The 20,435-nt window shown below is 43.7% G+C and overlaps 1 protein-coding gene across 2 annotated transcripts in view; it reads left to right on the top strand.

Annotated features, from left to right (window-relative positions):
* Window positions 1-20,435, top strand: part of phldb2a (pleckstrin homology-like domain, family B, member 2a) — a 28,946-nt gene that overhangs the window by 4,743 nt on the left and 3,768 nt on the right. For both annotated transcript variants that reach the window (XM_079508247.1, XM_079508248.1), the window contains exons 2-14: window positions 29-149; window positions 3,909-4,641; window positions 5,736-5,991; window positions 6,705-6,827; window positions 8,141-8,380; window positions 13,219-13,353; window positions 14,183-14,320; window positions 14,612-14,737; window positions 16,480-16,590; window positions 17,639-17,728; window positions 18,521-18,667; window positions 19,083-19,182; window positions 19,643-19,850. In XM_079508247.1, the coding sequence (XP_079364373.1) occupies window positions 104-149; window positions 3,909-4,641; window positions 5,736-5,991; window positions 6,705-6,827; window positions 8,141-8,380; window positions 13,219-13,353; window positions 14,183-14,320; window positions 14,612-14,737; window positions 16,480-16,590; window positions 17,639-17,728; window positions 18,521-18,667; window positions 19,083-19,182; window positions 19,643-19,850 (2,453 nt within the window). In that variant the 5' untranslated portion in view covers window positions 29-103. The remainder of the gene's footprint in view (window positions 1-28; window positions 150-3,908; window positions 4,642-5,735; window positions 5,992-6,704; window positions 6,828-8,140; window positions 8,381-13,218; window positions 13,354-14,182; window positions 14,321-14,611; window positions 14,738-16,479; window positions 16,591-17,638; window positions 17,729-18,520; window positions 18,668-19,082; window positions 19,183-19,642; window positions 19,851-20,435) is intronic.

Below are 20,435 nucleotides of genomic sequence, written 5' to 3'. Positions count from 1 at the left end.
TTGATTGTATGTGTATTTCTTTCTACAGATTTCTCCCTGTGTCCTTTCCTTCTGGTAAACCAAAACCAAAGTAATACTGAAGGAGGCCAGTCAGCCGAGGAGCATGTTTCCCCAGAAGAGTCCCATCGCCACTTTGGGCTATGGTTCAGGTAGGATGCATTCACTTTGGGCTATATTGTTCAGGTTCAGGTAGGATGCATTCACTTTGGGCTATGGTTCAGGTAGGATGCATTCACGTTGGGCTATGGTTCAGGTAGGATGCATTCACGTTGGGCTATGGTTCAGGTAGGATGCATTCACTTTGGGCTATGGTTCAGGTATAGGATGAATTCACTTTGGGCTATGGTTCAGGTATAGGATGCATGGGCTATGGTTCAGGTATAGGATGCATTCACTTTGGGCTATGGTTCAGGTATAGGATGCATGGGCTATGGTTCAGGTATAGGATGCATTCACTTTGGGCTATGGTTCAGGTAGGATGCATTCACTTTGGGCTATGGTTCAGGTATGATGCATTCACTTTGGGCTATGGTTCAGGTATAGGATGCATTCACTTTGGGCTATGGTTCAGGTAGGATGCATTCACTTTGGGCTATGGTTCAGGTATGATGCATTCACTTTGGGCTATGGTTCAGGTATAGGATGCATTCACTTTGGGCTATGGTTCAGGTATGATGCATTCACTTTGGGCTATGGTTCAGGTAGGATGCATTCACTTTGGGCTATGGTTCAGGTAGGATGCATTCACTTTGGGCTATGGTTCAGGTAGGATGCATTCACGTTGGGCTATGGTTCAGGTAGGATGCATTCACGTTGGGCTATGGTTCAGGTAGGATGCATTCACTTTGGGCTATGGTTCAGGTATAGGATGAATTCACTTTGGGCTATGGTTCAGGTATAGGATGCATGGGCTATGGTTCAGGTATAGGATGAATTCACTTTGGGCTATGGTTCAGGTATAGGATGCATGGGCTATGGTTCAGGTATAGGATGCATTCACTTTGGGCTATGGTTCAGGTAGGATGCATTCACTTTGGGCTATGGTTCAGGTATAGGATGAATTCACTTTGGGCTATGGTTCAGGTATAGGATGCATTCACTTTGGGCTATGGTTCAGGTAGGATGCATTCACTTTGGGCTATGGTTCAGGTATGATGCATTCACTTTGGGCTATGGTTCAGGTATAGGATGCATTCACTTTGGGCTATGGTTCAGGTAGGATGCATTCACTTTGGGCTATGGTTCAGGTATGATGCATTCACTTTGGGCTATGGTTCAGGTATAGGATGCATTCACTTTGGGCTATGGTTCAGGTATGATGCATTCACTTTGGGCTATGGTTCAGGTAGGATGCATTCACTTTGGGCTATGGTTCAGGTAGGATGCATTCACTTTGGGCTATGGTTCAGGTAGGATGCATTCACGTTGGGCTATGGTTCAGGTAGGATGCATTCACGTTGGGCTATGGTTCAGGTAGGATGCATTCACTTTGGGCTATGGTTCAGGTATAGGATGAATTCACTTTGGGCTATGGTTCAGGTATAGGATGCATGGGCTATGGTTCAGGTATAGGATGCATTCACTTTGGGCTATGGTTCAGGTAGGATGCATTCACTTTGGGCTATGGTTCAGGTATAGGATGCATTCACTTTGGGCTATGGTTCAGGTATAGGATGAATTCACTTTGGGCTATGGTTCAAGTATAGGATGCATTCACTTTGGGCTATGGTTCAGGTAGGATGCATTCACTTTGGGCTATGGTTCAGGTATGATGCATTCACTTTGGGCTATGGTTCAGGTATAGGATGCATTCACTTTGGGCTATGGTTCAGGTATAGGATGCATTCACTTTGGGCTATGGTTCAGGTATGATGCATTCACTTTGGGCTATGGTTCAGGTATAGGATGCATTCACTTTGGGCTATGGTTCAGGTATAGGATGAATTAACTTTGGGCTATGGTTCAGGTATAGGATGCATTCACTTTGGGCTATGGTTCAGGTAGGATGAATTCACTTTGGGCTATGGTTCAGGTATAGGATGCATTCACTTTGGGCTATGGTTCAGGTATAGGATGAATTCAATGACCAGTCGCTGTTTCCCCGCTACCTTTGACCTGACCATTCACTGAGGCCCTCTAGTCTATAGTCTATACTTAGTAAAAACGGACCTGAGTTGCACTGTACTTTTTTCGATCTACACTACAAATAATCTCCTCAAAAATAGCTAATCTACAAGCCCAGGACCATCAGGACGCCTCGCAACCCAACACATCGTGAGCTTGTAGATCTGCTATGCTTGACAAATGCCCCCTCCCCTAGAATAGGGATGCTGGGGTTGAAGTGGTTAAGAATCACAGAATATGGAACACACATGGACTGCTCATCAGGTTATAGTCAAAAGCTCTTGGAAGTGACCTTCCCCACCACCACCTGGCCTATTTTGCCTTTGAGGAAAAAACAGCTGTAAAACAGCTGTTGTTTCAGGATAATCATGCTTCTAAAAGGAAGTCTGGAGTCACATGTTAGATCTTTTTTTTAAGTCTATTGTTTTCATTCATTTTGAAGATACTGCCTGTCACCAGACTGGAAAATGCATTTCATATCCAACATGGGTCACTTTAATGTGTAGTGAACCAAAGTAAAGTAATATGTGTCTGGAATATGACAGCATGTTAAAGACATTGGAAATAATGGTCACATAACAATCTAATTATCAAACCATTCCTGAATCCTGGTCGGACAATGTGAAAACTGAAAATACAATTCTAAAATGTTCACGTGTCTGACTGAACGGCTTTGTCCACCACTTCCACTCAGGCTTTTTTATATGCAGACCATGGGGTCTTCAACAGGGGGTTCCTGACCCCTAGGTGGTCCTCAGAGTTACTACAGGGTCAGGGGGTCTGCCAAATCGTTGTGTGATGGGGAACGTTAGCCAAAAATAGCACATCTACAAATTCACAACGCTTCACACTATTTTTGGAAAGTTGAGGCAGAGGGAAAAGAGCAGACCAACTACAGAGCCAACAGTCAAGTTGACTAAATATTGAGGATTTGAAAGGTTCGTTGTCTGAACATACACAATATGTACACATATTAACAGAAAAGTAGTCGTGTATGAAGCTAATCTATCTATGAAATCCATGAAAAAGTTTAATCTGCAACAAAAAATGTATACAATATAGTTTGGGTCCCTGCTTCATCTGTCTAGGCTAGGAGGTTCCCTGATGTCGACGGTAATATCTAATTACAGCACACAGCACAGCCACAGGTAAACTGTGTCTGAGATAAGTCCAGGACTCATGACAGGAGTGACATCGCTATCCTCACAATATGGGGTCGGAATCTGCAAGTTTGTTTGATAGCACTCTGTTTTGTCTTGGCGGACCCACCAGCATTTTTCCATTTTTAGAAGACACTTTTAGCCACTGGCCCAATGTTTGCATTGGACTCAGAACTGTACCAGACTGCATTCTTTTCTGGTTTTTCCCATCTTAGTCAGCACACGCGTCTGCTCCTCTCAGCTTAACTGGTGCTTATTAAGCAAGGTAGCTTTCCCATAACAGGGTTTTGCATGTGGCGCACCGCCACTTCAAGATTTGAAGTAGTACTGCCTCAAGATCACATGGTAGATGTCTACGATGCAGGACACAGGTTCCAATCTCGGGTGGGACAGAAAACAGATTATGCTAATAGGCCTATATAATTAAAAATAAATATAAATTAATAAAAAATAATAGAAAAGAAAAGAAAAAAAGATCCTAGTATTGGCAGATTCTACTTAGTAAAGATGATTATCTACTATCTAGTCCTGCCCACCCGCGTAGCTATACAATCCATGGCTATATCAAAGTCCATCATTGCTTTAAAAAGTTTAAAGACTATAATGTAACCCTGTTTTCTCCAGACTGTGTGAAGATTGAACACAGCAACGGAGGATCAGTGCTGAGGGGCTCCCGCTCCAAGGCGGAGCTCCAGGAGCTGATGGAGACGCTCCAGCGCAGGAAGAGCGCGCTGGAGGCCAGCCTCAGGGCGGCCGAATACAGCCGCAACTACCTCAGCGTGCCTTCGCCTGCCGGGCGCCCTCCTCCCACCTCGTCCAGGACCTCCTACTTCGCCAGCAGCAGCGTGCCCCCCTCGCCTCGGCAGGGGGAGCGGCCCCTCAGCCCCAACTGTTTACTCCGGCACCACGCCACGCCTCGCCACCGATCGCAAGACAGCCTGCTGCTCTCCGCCAATCTAGCGGACGGAGGCTCTTCTCTGCTCTCCTCCTACGGCGACCCGCCTGTGCCGCGCTCGCCCCGGGTCAAAAGCGGCGCGGCCAGCATGCCCTCCAGCCCCCGCATGGGACGCAGGGTGTACTCTCAGGGTCGCACGGGGGACCACAGGCAGAGAAAGTACTCCACGGGCTCCCTCAACGGCCTGAGCACCCACAGCCGCTCCCTGCCCCGCCTGAACCGATCGGAGGCCCCTCCGCTCTCGCTGCTCCCGGTACCCGCCCGCCAGGCGACGACAGGTGGTCCCCACAGAGGAGAGGGGACGACTGCGTCGGTGGCTGTGTCGCGGCGCAGCCTGTTGTCTCTGGAGCAGCCGCCAGATGTGACGGTGACGGCCAGCGTTCCTGGCGCATCGTCCCGCAGGTAGGGGGTAATATAATTCCATTTTTGTCATGGACATACAAAATAAGTAGACAATAATATTAACAGAAACACATAAAGAGCTAGCACCGAATGACCATAAGATCTGTAACTCTGAGAGTGTTCAAATGTACACTTGTACAATTGCAATTACAACTCTCAGAGTTAAGGGGCCGATCCTTGCAAATAAAACATTTGAGAACCACTAGTATTAGTTGGACTCCTAGTGTGCCATATAGTGTCGCAGTTAGTAAGTGTCATACATATTCTGAAGACGTCTTGACATTCATTAAGTCGGTCTTATAATGTACGTAAAAAAGACAAGTTGACACGGACAAGACCAAGTCTTTGCCACGGACACATTTATCCGTGTATGGACATACTGATGCCTAATGATGGCATTTTTTTAAATGTATTTATACTTTTTATAAAAAAATCACACACGTGTGAACTGAGTGGTGCAACTCCCCTCTCCCCTCTCCCCCTGCCTCTCTCTCTCTCTCTCTCTCTCTGTAATTAGCAGGCAACAGTGCAACACTATCTCTCTCTCTCTCTGTTTCTGGCACAACAGCGCCACTTTTGCCCCTACTGGTACTCTAAACATCGGGACATAGTCCCATAGTCCCATAGGGACATTGCTGTTCCTTGGAGTGGTTGCACCACTCAAAAACAGCTGATCTTCAAGCTTACAGCGTGCCACGAAGTTGTAGATCTGCTTTTTATGTAGGAAAATGTTTCAACATGGACACGATTATGACGATTATTACAAAATAATTGCCGATGGGCGACTGTGGCTCAAGAGGTAGAGCAGGTCGTCCAATGATCCATGGGTCGGCGGTTCGAATCCCGGCTCCTCCTGTCTACATGTCGAAGTGTCATTGGGCAAGACACTGAACCCCAAATTGCTCCTGATGTGCTGGTTGGTACCTTGCATGGCTTCCACAGCAATCGGTGTATGAATGTGTGTGTGAATGGGTGAATGTAATGCACAATCTATGTAAAGCGCCTTGGATAAAGGCGCTATATAAATGCACCATTTACCATTTACCATTTGCCATAAGACGATTGTGTAATAATTGTGACACCGCCACCCGCAGGGCCAGCATGTCCTCGCTGAGCTCGCTGGGCTGCGAGGAGGAGGGGTGGAGGGACGGCTGCAGCGAGGGGCTGAGGGGCTCCTCCACCTGCTTGGACCTGGGGCTGGGAGAGAGGAGGCTGTCCTTCGGGAAGGGTGGGCTCGGGCCCGGCCAGAGGGTGGGCAGCATCACCTCGCTGAACGGCAAGGAGGAGCTCAGAGACTACCACCTGCACCAACGGGACGAGCGGCTCAAGGAGCAAAAAGTGCAAAGACTGGTGAGTTTGTTGTCGTGTTTTATGTGAGGGATGATCTTACAAGAATCCAAAGGTGATCTGAGTGAGTGAGTGAGTGAGTGAGTGAGTGAGTGAGTGAGTGAGTGAGTGAGTGAGTGAGTGAGTGAGTGAGGGAGTGAGGGAATGAGTGAGTGCATTATTTGTCTACAACTGCATGGCTTGGTGTCTATTATAGTACCACTTACACCAGCGTCACCTATAGCAACAACAATGTAAATATGGTTTATTCGTATATTCAACCAGGTTAATTTAATGGTGGTCTGAAGCTCATTTTAGCTTACATAAAAGTTAGTACTATAGTAATCAGAATTAGTAGAGGCCCTAGGAAGGGTCCATGACACGTGCACCCTCCTGATTCTTTTCTCTAGTTTGGTTTTTGGCATCCATAGGACCTCTAATATAAAGATTTTGATGATCCCAAGAAAAAAAGGGTTTTATTACCCCTATGAGACCTGCAGGATTGCTGGCTGGAACGCCGACGGGTACTGTTATATGGTGTAGTTTGGATAATGTGCGCGCACGCACACACACACACACACACACACACACACACACACACACACACACACACACACACACACACACACACACACACACACACACACACACACACACACACACACACTCAAAGTCAAAAGTGTCACCCTATTGTGTCACACACATCTCCGCTATAGCTGCCTCTCCGTGTCTATCAGGAGTGCCAGCGTCTGGAGACAATCCTGAGCCTGTGTACGGAGCTGGGCCAGGTGACGAGAGAAGCGGTGGGCTCCTCCATGTCTGACCTGCAGAAGATCAACAAGGAGCTGGAGAAGCTGCAGGTCAGTGGTCGGAAAAAAGTACTTGCATGTTTGTTTGTTTTTCACTTACAAAATATTATATAATGTTACACAAAGTCAATAAAACATGAAGGAGATTGCCCAATAACCCTCCAGGGGCGTAAGAAGTGGCATTCTCCAAGAACATCTGTACATTCACAGGACAAAAACTACATCAACATTGAATATGCAGATCTACCACAATTAAAACACATATCATATAAACAAAATATATATATGGACAAAATAACAAGAAAACAGCAATCACAATAAAATCAAAGTCACAAAACAGGTTAAATTGGCAGACTGTAAGCCGTAAGGGAAGTATTTGGTGGTTGAGAGAAGTGATTTTAGAACCTTCTTGAATTGAAGATAAGACAACTTTTTACTTAAAGGAGCATTCAGTGATTTGGGTGATTTGGAAAAATACCCGGTCCACCCGGTAACAAGATGTGCACATGCACACGCTCTACAGTGGGGGAAGTACAACAGACCAACAGCATGTGCACCAAGGCCCGCCCCACTCGATCATGATTGGAGGAAGGCCCCTCTCATCCTGATTGGATGAAGGCTTTGCCACCCAAAGGACCCCAGGGGCTCACTGGGGATAGGGAGGAACTCCTTATATGGTCAGCACACTTTATAGTAGGGAGGATTATCCAAAAAATAAGAAATAATAAATGATATTTGAATTAAGTGAAATCACTGAATATACCTTTAAGTAAAAGTATCAATACTGCAATGTAGAAGTAGGCCTACTCGGTTACAAGTAAACATCTGGAATTCAATGTACTTGAGTAAAAGTACAGACGTATTGGTATCAAAATGTGCTTTAAGTAGCTTACCAAAAGTAGAAAGTAGCCTACTCATTGCACAGAATGTCCCATTTCACAAGTTTTCAAATGTTTCACTTTTGAAAATCTCACAATGCTCACAATGCGCACGCTTATATATCGGCTATTTTCAAATGGCTGAAATGTATATAGGGCTGAAGTAGACATACTGTAGTGCATGTTTTCTTTTAAATAAAAATCCACAAAGTAACTAGTAACTAAAGTTTTCAAATAAATGCAGTGGACTAAAGGTACAATATTTGCCTACTTGAAGTGTAGAAGTATTGTTATATGTTGTCTCTCCTATGCTATACCAACATCCATTTGGAAAGAATTGTGGACAAAATCCAACGACAACAAAACATTCTTTAGTGTTGGGTCAGAGAGGCTAAATGTCATCAAATGGTGGTCAAATGCTGAATATAATGGACCTTGACATGAAAAAGGTTGGGAAGCACTGCTTTACACCATGCACTGCTGCAGGTCTCGGACGACGAGGAGGACTCCGTGTCGTGCTCCGACTCTCCAAAGGACGGCTGCTTGGAGGCCAAGGCGCCGGGCAGCGGCGGCAGCAACGGCAGGGACTACCGGCTGGCCGAGGAGCGTCCGGGCAGCGGCCTGCTCCAGCCCAGCGTCTACAGGGAGGCCTGCAGGTCGCGCTCACCTGCAGTCAGCCTGAACAGCAGCGCTGCTCCCTCGCCTTCCGCTCAGCACAGAGCCAAAGTAAGACTCCCCCGTATACTATAGTCCAAATATGGATAGGAATGTGGAGTTCATCAATGCTGCCAGGCACGCCATGACACACGCGTAAACTCTGCTCACACGCACGCACACACACACAGTAAACACACTGAGAGGCATACACTGTAAAAACTCCGGAAATGGCATTTTTATCACTTTTTAACTCATTATAGGCAAAAAGTTTCGCAAATGTTCAAATATATACTGTGTAGTTATTTTATTTTTTTATTTTCTTAATCGCAGATCACAACACGCCACATCACGACTTTTACTGAGCTTGTACAGTATATATCAGTTGTTTTTGCTATCCGGAATGGGGACTGCCCATAGATCCGTGATTGTGTAAAAAAACTGACTTAAAGTCCTTTTCATTTACACACCAACAAATGAAAATGATGTGAGATGTTTTGATATTATTGGATGAAAACAGTTCATACAGATGATGCCTCATTCATACAGGTTGATTCAGAACAAACATTGCATCACTTTATTGGTGCAGAATATTGCCGTTCTGCGTGGATGTACACAAATAACTGTTAAAAAATACAATATCCCGCAAAGTTAGCTCATAACATTAGCCACTGTTGTGGCATTGCCATAGGGCGTTGCAGAGTCTGGGTTAACACTTCCGCGTTGCGGCCTTTCAGGGCTTAGGAGGCGTTTCAGAGTATGGGTTCAGACTCTGGGAGGCCAATCATGACTAGGTCCAGACTAAGCCAACCCAGGCAAAAATAGGCCAGGCTTCACCTGGCAAAAAACGTTCCCAGACGCATGAGTTTGTAGATGGGATAGTTTCAGTACGTGACACCGGCACACAACACAAGTATAAAATCATCCATTAGGGCAGGGGTTCTTAACCTGGGGGTTGTGACCCCTCAGGGGTCGCCAAATGATGTTGGTGTCCCCAGATTATTAAAAGAATTATGTATTTTCTCTATTTGTCATTTTTTATTGGGGGGGAGGGGGGATAGCTGCTGCTGATTGGCCAGGCCGTTTTGTGGCCGGGCATCAAGTCTGCCTGAGAGTTCCCAGATGGGAGCAGGAGGGGGGAACCCAGTGTACTCTCTGCTGCCCCATCGGGCGGAGTCAGGTTAGGGGGGGGCTGGCGGTGGTTGCAAGACATGGCCAAAGCATTTCCGTGGGGCCCCAGCCAAAAACGTTGAAAACCCCTGCATTAGGGTACAGTATACAATACATCTACAGTGTACAGTATGTTTGCATTATGTGTGAGCAGCACGGAAACATAGACACACAAACATATACAGTAGGTTCCCACTCTTGGGGCCTGTGAGAGGATTTATAAACAGTGCAGGGCCTCTTGAGGAATTCCTGTTGCATGTATTTTGCTAAGCTATAGTCCACACGTTTACTACAGGACACACACACACACTTTTACTATCTCAGTCACCACAGAGTTACAGCGCAAAGCCCCCTCGGCGCCATTTTTTTCCACTCCGGATCGGTAACGAGTCGACGCACTAGCGGTGTGTCTGGTTTTAATGATAGAAGCTCTCCTTGGAACAGTTTGGCTGTAGCCATCAGCCCCGCAGTCTCTTCAAGGAGGAGGAGGGGGGGGCAGGAAATGACTTTATCCCCAGTAGAATACGTTTGTGAGTGAGTGTATATGTGTGTGGGTGTGTGTGTGTGTGTGTGTGTGTGTGTGTGTGTGTGTGTGTGTGTGTGTGTGTGTGTGTGTGTGTGTGTGTGTGTGTGTGTGTGTGTGTGTGTGTGTGTGTGTGTGTGTGTGGTGTGTGTGTGGGTGTGTGTGCGGGTGTGTGTGCGGGTGGACACACATCTTGTGCATGTCGTCGCTGTCGGGTAGAAACCTTGTATGTTCAAAACTTACTTTTCAGAAAATGGAACACTTATTTAACTTTCACTTTAAAAACAAATCCAAAATAGAAGAATGGCAGAGATCTACAAGGTCTCTCAACGCATTGCAATGTGACATGTTGTGAGTTGTAGATCGGCTATTTTTGCTACCTTTGTGTGACATTGTAGGGCATTCATTAACAAAAAAGCAATGAAAGTTGAAATATGGAGATACAAGGTTTCTGCCCGACAGCAACAATGTATGATCTATAGTTCTTGTGTGTATGGTAGAGTAGTTATAGTAGTTATGCGTGCGTGCGTGCGTGCGTGCGTGCGTGCGTGCGTGCGTGCGTGCGTGCGTGTTCGTACAAGTAAATAATTGTTCAGTGTATGCTGTGGGTGGGTGCGTGCACCACAGGGGGATAGAGAGAATGTGTGTGTGCATATGTGTGTGCGTGAATGGGGAGAGATGGCTGTATGTGAGCACAATTACAAAGGCATCTATTTTTTCCAGATGTTTTGCTCTTTACACTGAAGCTATTGTATGGAGGATATAATAATAGTATATTTATGAATCATCCAGGACCTTCTATTCACTTTCCTGCATTTCCAGAGCTACATTACCTACGTATGGTGGAGCAGGGTGCATTCAGTAAGCCCTAGCTTTACAATGCCTTTAATTCAGTGTACTCCGACACAGGCGGCCGTATCAACTTTTATGTGAGTTTTAAAGGGTCGTTATTGGCCATGATTTACATTTCATGCCAACACAGGAATTGTACTCAAGACATGCATGAAAGAGCTTCTCAGGTAACTATTTTCCCAGTTGCTGCTACAGTCACAGACTTTTGTGTCTTTCGTTGTAGTCTAGGACTAGGTATTTCTATGTATTGATACCTGGTCTAGTTTTCTTGGTTCTCTCTCCCAGCTGTATCTCAAGTGTAATCATTCCACTTGTGTATATCTGATCTGTTCCCCAGTTTGATATTATTGGATAAAAACAGTTCATACATATGATGCCTCATTCATACAGGTTGATTCAGAACAAACATTGCATCACTTTATTGGTGCAGAATATTGTTCTTTGTTTCCCCAGTCAGTCCTTGTCATGTTGTAGGCTATTTCTCAAAACCCGAACTGTCTGTACTTACATCCTTGCGAACTCGTGATGTCATCAGTCGCAGACCAAGTACTATTCCAATTCTCAAGTTCCCATTTGGCCAAGTATAGACCAAATACCCGGATGTGAACTTGATGCGCCCACTTTACCGAGGATACATCGCAGCAGACACTTTTCGCTGGAAATTACCCAGAATGTTTTAGTTTTCACCGCATCACAGCAGAACCACCGTACTCGGAAGTATCTACTCCCGAGGCGAACTCTGAACTCCCAAGGATGCAAGTCTGAACTTCCAAAGTTTGGGTATTGAGAAACGGCCATTGTTTGGTGTCAGTTCATGTTAGCTTGAGTTTGTATTATGTGTTCTGTTCACATATATTAAAACACTACACCGCCTGGCTGTCCTGCTTTTGGGTCCTCGCCTCACCAGAATGTGACAGTTGCACTACCAATGTAGGCCTATATCCTGTATTTTAAATGCAGCATTACAATTCAACCAACTGAAAATGATTGTGAATACACCACTCTCTAATGGTCTAATAATTACACAATGTGAATACAGCTACATTTTACATATTGCACTTTGCATTTGGTCAATACACCTAAGTAAGTACATCATGTATTTGTTCAGTACTTAGAAATATCTGTGTAGACCTACTTAAAATATCGTACAAAACAATACTTTGAGAAAGGGCTATTATAAACTAAAGGGTTGCAAAGCAAGCAATATTGCATTGGAAATTACCCATAAATCCCTGAGGCGGTGGCTGCAGACAGGAAAACCTGATGCTTTAGGATCTGTTTCGTCTTACCGGTAAATTAAATACCTACGAGTGATATGAATGTATTTGTATTGTAGTATCAGCAATAGATGAAATAAAGCAGTGGTTCTCAAATCGGGGTCCTGGGACCCTCAGGGGTCCTTGAGGAGTTAAGGGTCTGTAACTCAGAGAGTGTACTACCTGTACATGGAATGTTCCATTTGTACACTCTAGTAGAGTTTATAGATTGGGGGTCCCAGAGATGAAAATGGGGGTCTGTGGCCTAATGCATATCAAACTGGGGGTCCTTGAAATTAGAATGTTGGAGAGCCACTGAGATAAAGTATGTGGGTGTTCAAGAACTGTGGTGGCAGTTAAAGCACACTGAAAAAATATTTCCATTTCACAAAGTGGAATGGAATCCTGCCCTCGTTGTCAGCGAGCCAGGTTCCAGTGAATTAAAAACGCAGCTGTGGCTCTAGTCCACCTTGGCAAAGGATGGTGTGCAGTGGCTGGGAAAATGGTTTAATAGCATATCAAATGCATGGAAAGAACTGATTATTGTCCAGAAAGGGACAGTTTGTCACAGTTTACAAGGACTCGAGTCTTACCAACTTTCTGTTTAAACTGTCAAGAAATCCTTTTCATAATACAGCTCGCGTATTGACACCAGATGCACAAATAGGCTACAAGAATAATAATAATTGAAATCATGTATATATTATTATATATTATATATATTGTATTTTTTACGAGCTATTGTTGTGTGGTGCAGTTCCCTTCATGGAGCATTGACTTTTACAAAGTTGAATGTTAGAAAAATGAATCCATCAGTAGCATCCACTTGTTCACACCCTTGGGTAAAATTACGTGACAAAAGCTACTGCCACATTCATCACAGTTCATATCTCATAGCACTTTTGGAGCATGACCCAGTGTGTGGACTTCATGCTAAACCACTAGTGTCCTATTTTGGGCAAATGTCCAACATTTTACAAAATCTTTAAAATGAAAGAAAAAATATCATATAATTTTCACTAATTTAGGAGCTCTTAAGTGGTTTATGAAAATGCTGTGTTTGTTTTTTCTCTACAAACGTAACGGTGGATGCATGATGTCTCTGGCAGGTCCTAGAGAGCATGCAGCTGAAACAGGAAGTGACCCACATAGAGGAGGAGAGGATTCAAGTTCTGAACAACATGGACGAGTTGGAGCAGAAGGCCAAAGACTTGGACAACCAGATGGAGGAGTCCATCAGAGAGGTACTTTACTGATGCCAATATACTGTAGAAACACAGCTATGTTCTCCGGGTTCTATAGTCCCTGGGTTCTATGTTCCCCGGGTTCTATGGTCCTCCACTGCTGGCCTACTCGATGTGCCTCAAAAAACAGGCGAGGCTATTTGGGGGTCCTTGGCATGTAAATGTTTGGGAATGTTTGGGCTGTGCTGTATGCCAATATAAACACAAGTGATTGGTTTCAGGCGGCTGGTGTCATTTGTCTTCCTGCAGTTCGATGGGTTCAGAAGCATTGTGGATTGAAGCATGCCTCAATCATCTAAAGCTGCGCACTTTCCTGTGAATATGATCCTGAGAACTGTCTTTAGTCGCTATCGGGCGGAAACCTTGCATGTCCAAAACCATAATTGTTCAGGCACTGGAAAACAGAACCTGTGTTCCAGATTCAATGTAGTTGTCACTTTAGTCCAATATTTCAATATTGTTCAATATTTATGTAACTCACAGTCACACTTAACCACATTGAAAATAGAACAAAAATAACAAAGGTAGCATCTACAAGCTCACAATGTAGATGCGTTGTGAGCTTGTAGATCGGCTATTTTCGATACTTTCGAGACCATTGGTGACACTAGATTGTAGGAAAACACATTAAAAGTATGAAATCTGGACATGCAAGGTTTCTGCCTGACAGCGAACGTAGTACTGCGTCTCCCTGGTGTTTATCTGATGGTATGTTTGTTGCATTTCGAGTCTTTTGTTGAGTCGACCGCAGCCGAGCCAAAGGCATGCATCTCCCCAGATGTGCATGTGGGGACAGTGTTTCTCATTGTGTGGGCGCTCTGCGTTGCAGATGGAGGTGGAGTGCGCTCTGTTGGACGGGGAACAGGAAGCCGAGACGGCCCAGTTGCAGAGGGACAAAGAGCTCTTAGAGAGGCTCCAGGAGAAGATCGGCGGCAGCGAGAAGACAAACCTCGTGGACAAGTCGCAGGTATAAACGTGCAAGAATGAGAAAAAAATCTGTCTCTCTCTCTAAATCATCCCTGAAATCAGTCATTCAAGGATGCTAGTTTTGTTTTGTCTACTGTACTTGTACTTTCTGTAGTTTCTTTCAATGTAAAATGTCCTTTGGACATAAAGTAATGGTCTCGTTAAAGGCATTATACAATTTTAAGTTGTTGTTGTTGTTGTTATAATTAAGACTGTGAGTATGTGTGTGCATGCGTGCGTGTGTGCTTGCGTGCGTGCGTGCGTGCGTGCGTCCGTATGTGTTAATCCCTAGGAAAGTGATGTGCTAGAGTTCCAGCAGCTGGAGAGAGATTGTCATCATGATGAGGAGGAGGACAGTGAGACGCAGAAGCTACTCCGTGAAACAGCCGAGTGCCAGCGTACTATGGTCACACGCAAGGTATGCAGCGAGCCACATGCATGCATGTTGACCACTTGTTCTCAAACTTTTTAACTAATTTCAAACTGTGAGTGTACAAATGCAACCATTTTGTACAGCACAGTACATTCACAAATGGTTGTGAGTGTAGTGTACAAATGGTTGGTCCGTTTCTACACTTTCAGAGTTACGGACATGAAAGGGCCCATTTGGAACTCCCTCAATGAACCGCATGCATGTATGCAATGACATTCTGCCAATATGTTCTTCTTACACTAATGTCATGAAGACAAATCTGTCTGACAAAAAGTGATGTACCGAACAAAATTAAGATCATAGTCATCAAGGAATTTGAGAGGGAAGAATTTTAATTCATCTGCAAGACTATTGGTACCAAGCCCATTGCCCATATTGACCATTTCACACCAGAGATGTTGGGCACAGCTGAGTTGATATAGTATACAGTGTTGACAGATTTAAAAAAATGCATGCAGATGCAGTCCATTATCAGTGGCTCTAGGATGTTTTCAATTTGTCCTGCAGACGATTAAGGCCAAAACTAATGCAACATGATATGCAACTATTTGAACTGTTGCATTCCTATTCTGGACATTTAATAAACAGATTTGGGGTGGAGGGGAAAAAGCATCATTCTTTCTGAAAAGGGTGCTTTTCATAACCTGCTTTCATATGTTTAAATGTTAATGTACAAACTTGTGAGGCCAAGTGAGGTTTAATGACTACATTAAACACAAGAAATTCAAAAGAACCACTCAGTCACCTCCTGTCATCTATCCATTCTCTATGGAGCATTTGGAGACATCACAGGTTTCAGTTCTCTCTATTTACAGCATCATTTCAAGAGATTGTCCACAAAGGCTTTTAGACGTTTTGTAAATGGGTCTATAAAAACTGAAGGGCAAAGATGGAAGAAACCCAAGATTTGGATTACTATCCCCAAGAGAGCACCTAATGCGCTCCAAGTACCATATGCCCCTCTTTGCTTAGTACTTTACACACTATTTTAAACTTCTATCGAGGGGAAAGTATGCTTTTATGCTTTTAACAGGACTGTAGATATCAAAAGCTATCTACTAAAGACGAAGATAGAATATTTTATTTGTCTCTTGCCACATGGAAACGTTTCACTTGGCATGATTTGTTGTTATTATTACTACAGCATTGTTGAATGATTAAGGCACAAAGCATGAACAAATGACAGCAATAATCAATACCAGAAATTCTAAACATGAAATAATATTTAGCATGCTGTTTACGGTTTCTGAGTACAAAAGCAAAACAACAAAAGAAAGAGTATATTTCAAAACAATAGCAAAGCCAAACATAAGGGTGGGTTAGAGCCTGTTAATAATTCAATTTAATAATTTAGTCCTTGCAGATAATAATTGGTAACTTTCAACTAACAGTTTAATGTCGTGAGAAATAAATCCTCAAAAACATGGAATTACCTCACAAAGAATGGAAAGAAAAGTTCCCCCATCCATAAATAAAATAGTTTTGCATGTACCAATGCAGGGTACCAAAACACTATCAAAGGAAGCAGTAGTAGTAGCGGAACGTCATGTATCTAATAGACAATTCTGCCTTGGATGTACTATTATATACTGGGGCAAAATATATTTTAGATTTAAATTAAATAAATACATTTGACTTCTAAAACAGCCACTTCTTTGGTGTTCGTTTGTGAATGTTCTCCAATATCTTGCTGGCGTCAATTACAGTATTTGTTTTGCTTTCCATAGGAAAGGATGCTGGCGCTGAAGAGACAATCCACTCAGATCGCCCTTCAAACTCAACAAGAAAAAGAGCATTTCCAGAAAGAGAAAAACAATTTGCTCATCATGCTTCAGAAGGTATACTGTATGAAAGCTCCCTGCATGCAAATATTGATCAACCTGTATGCAACCGTATGCAAAGGCTCAACTTATGTAACTTAGATAGCATTTTATGTAGACATACATATGCATTATGCATAGTTTCATTATATAAGAATTCCACTGTTAGGTTCTTAGCTTACGTATGATTCATGATGACTATTTCTTATGTACTGTATATGATGCATTACCATGTTTTTTGTTCTTGCTTACTGTAAATCGCTCTGGATTAAGAGCGACTGCTAAATGCCTAAATTATAAATTGTTATCCATTCATCATAATGACTGACCACTGAACCACTCTTTTCCAAACACTGGGTCACTTTTTTTGTTTTCTACACTTTGTTATTAATTACCGGTACCTATTATTATTTCAAAATATTTTCATAAAACATTCCCAAAATCTTTCTTTTTCTTTTTTCAGTAATTCCATGAAGAAATAAAAGAAAAATCTAAGAAATTCCATAATTAGAAAACAAAATAAGTAGTAAGTAGTAGTGAAAATAGCCGATCTACAAGCTCACAATGTGGTGCGAAGCGACACGTTGTGAGCTTGTAGATCTGCTATTTTCACTTGTGTGGGTCCCACCCCAGAGAGACTGATTAGGCCCAGTAGCGCTCCTCAACGTGGTGATAGCCTGGGTCCCACCCCAGAGAGACTGATTAGGCCCAGTAGCGCTCCTCAACGTGGTGATAGCCTGGGTCCCACCCCAGAGAGACTGATTAGGCCCAGTAGCGCTCCTCAACGTGGTGATAGCCTGGGTCCCACCCCAGAGAGACTGATTAGGCCCAGTAGCGCTCCTCAACGTGGTGATAGCCTGATAGACTGATTAGGCCCAGTAGCGCTCCTCAACGTGGTGATAGCCTGATAGACTGATTAGGCCCAGTAGCGCTCCTCAACGTGGTGATAGCCTGATAGACTGATTAGGCCCAGTAGCGCTCCTCAACGTGGTGATAGCCTGCAGCTCACGTGTGTGTATGTGACTTTTCCCGGGGAAGTATAAATAAACAACAGCCTTGTCTACAGGAGAAGCAGAACCTGGCCTCTCTGGAAGGAAAGTACGCAGCCCTCTCTGGGGGCCAGGCCTTCACTAACAACCCTGGGGCCATTAAGGAGGTAAGAATAAAACATTCACACGATTCACTTGCAGCTCATGCGTAATCTAACCAGCAGAGGGCGCTTGTGTGTCACAAGAACAGCACCTCACTGAAATGAATGACTATATAAATGTCTATGATGTCTGTCTGTCTCTGTCTTTCTTTTCTTTTTTCCTTTAACAAATGTCAGCACGCACCGTACACGGACAGCAACATGAAGGACAATGTCTGGGAAAATAAAATTCCTTAGATTGGCTCCATCCTATGGCACATGTGGATGTGGAGGATCAATGGAATATGCCGTGTTCAGTGTTGCCAGTTCGTTGTGAGAGAAATACGCAGCCAGGTCTATGAAAACAAGTTTCAATCCAAATCTTGTATGGGGGGTGGGAGTCCCTTGCACTAAATATATTATCAGATGGGATGTCTGCGGACTGGGGGTCCTATAATTGCCATGAAAATGTTTAAGAACCACTGATTTAGCAACTACACTTTTAGGATTTACAAAGGCATTTAGCAGACGCTCTTAATAGAAACATAAATGCACGCAAATAGATGGCGGAGGAAACCATGAAAGGCACCAACCTGTTCTGCACATCAGGAGCAATTAGGGGTTCAGCGTCTTGATCAAGGACACTTTGCCCATCCGACAGCTCTACCGGCCACTCTACCCTGAGCCAGTGCGGACACAACGAACCAATAATTACAAGCGACTTCACAGAAAAGCAAGCCCCAAAGTCGCTTATAATAAGCGGACATGGCAACACTGGCCGCCGTGTTTCACTGTTCCTTTGTTTGTGACCCGCTGCAGCACTTGCACTCGCTGAAGGAAAGGAGGCGCAGCGGCGGCAGGGAGAGCTCCTCCTCCTGTCACCTGAGTGACAGCCTACCTCACAGACGCAGTCAGCAGCTCCTCACTCCCTACGGCAGGTCTCTGGGACGCAGCCTGTCTCCCAAGGTGAGCCACGTACCAGCCACCTGGCAGCCAGGTCAACCCACCCACGCACAGGCAGCAGTGGTGGAAAATAACTCACTTTCAATCAATACTGTAATGTAGAAATACTCTGCTACAAAGTTGTCAAATATATAAATAATCTTAGCAGATCTACAAGCTCACAACGCGTTGCATCGTGACGCATTGTGAGTTCAGGGGGTACTCTTTTTATTTAAGCCCCATTAGACAAATACCAAGTACAGTAGTAGGTTCAGTGTGACATTTGAGCAAGATGATCTACAATGGCTGTCATAAAACTTGAATTAATTGTCAGAACAATGTTTGAGAACCACCGAGCTATGAAGGACCAATAAAACAGAGGGGATGTTTTCCTCAGTTCTTGACCACGGTGTGTGTTCTTACTCTGTCCCATGTGTAGCCTCACCTGCCTCTGTCCCAGAGTTCAAGCTGTGGGAATTTCATCCCTCAAGGCTTCACTCTCTCCTCCAGGGATCTGAACACCCGGCGGATGATCAAGAGTACGTCCAGATTAAATTTTCCTTTAACTACTGTATATTCTTGTCATGGTTTATCGACATTTTTAAGAAAACAAATGCATGATAACTTGTGTGCATAAATTGCTTGACACGCTATACACCTTTTCCCCCGGTCTAAACGCATGGCTTTAGAGAAATGAACTATGAACATATCATTATTTTGTATAGCTTTCGTTTTGTATGCGATTACGTGCATAATTAATTTCCATTTTTCATAATGAAAAAATAATGATGCCTGAAGAAGGTCAGTGTAGACCGAGAGCTTGCAAAATAAACATATTGATTGTGCACAGATTTGAGTGTGCGGAGCTTCCCTTTTTTTCTTCATAATGAAAAAAATGGAAAATGAATTATGCACGTATATCTGAAAGCTATACAAATCTAATAATCTCTATGAAAATGGGCGGCAACTTGATCTGTACGTTTTCGGTATTCATATTAGCAGGCAACAACAGTCACATGTTGTACATGAACGACGACAGACAGAAACGTAACGACTACTACAGCAGGACAGCGTCTGAGAACAACGTGTTTCTGGAGCCGTTCTCATATGCAGACAACAGCCTCAACACCTCAGACACCGTCAGCGTGGACAGCTCTGACAGCTTGGAGACCAGCTTCTCTGCGTGCTCCCCGGACAACATATCCAGGTCTGTAGAGCCTCCACATTTTGTCATCATCGTTTCCGGTGTTGATTTCGTCGATTAAAACGTGGCGAAAAATGCCTGTCGACTACCCTTTTCACTGACGATTTTTTTTATTATTTTTTTTTATAAAAGCTACGCTTTGATGACTAAAACTATGACTAAATGTATTGCCAATTTCGTCAAAACTACACTAAAATGTTAGGGGGGGGACTAGTATAGAAGAGCTCCAGTAGAACTAAAAGACAAGTAATTTTATGTTTGGTTGTGCTCTGGTATCTAGCATGTTGTGAGTTGTAAATCAGCTATTTAATAATAATAAAATCAGGCATTACAGCGCCATCAAGGCCTGCCAAAATATCTTTGTCGTCAAAATCAACTGTAGATTTAGTCGACTAAAATCTTATATTTAGTCTACTAAAACTAGATTAAAACATTTCAGATGACTAAAATATGACTAAAACAAATTTTATTCAAAAGACTATGACTAAAACTGAATCAAGAAATTCTGTCAAAATTAACACTGGTCTTTTCTCATTGTTAAACTAACACCTGTCATCACATTATTGGTTTGTCATTTTGACATTAAAA

This window comes from Electrona antarctica, assembly GCF_951216825.1.
Source record: "Electrona antarctica genome assembly, chromosome: 8".
Taxonomy (NCBI): domain Eukaryota; kingdom Metazoa; phylum Chordata; class Actinopteri; order Myctophiformes; family Myctophidae; genus Electrona; species Electrona antarctica.
The sequence above is the reverse complement of the archived record's forward strand: the minus strand, read 5'-3'. Positions and strand labels throughout refer to the sequence as shown.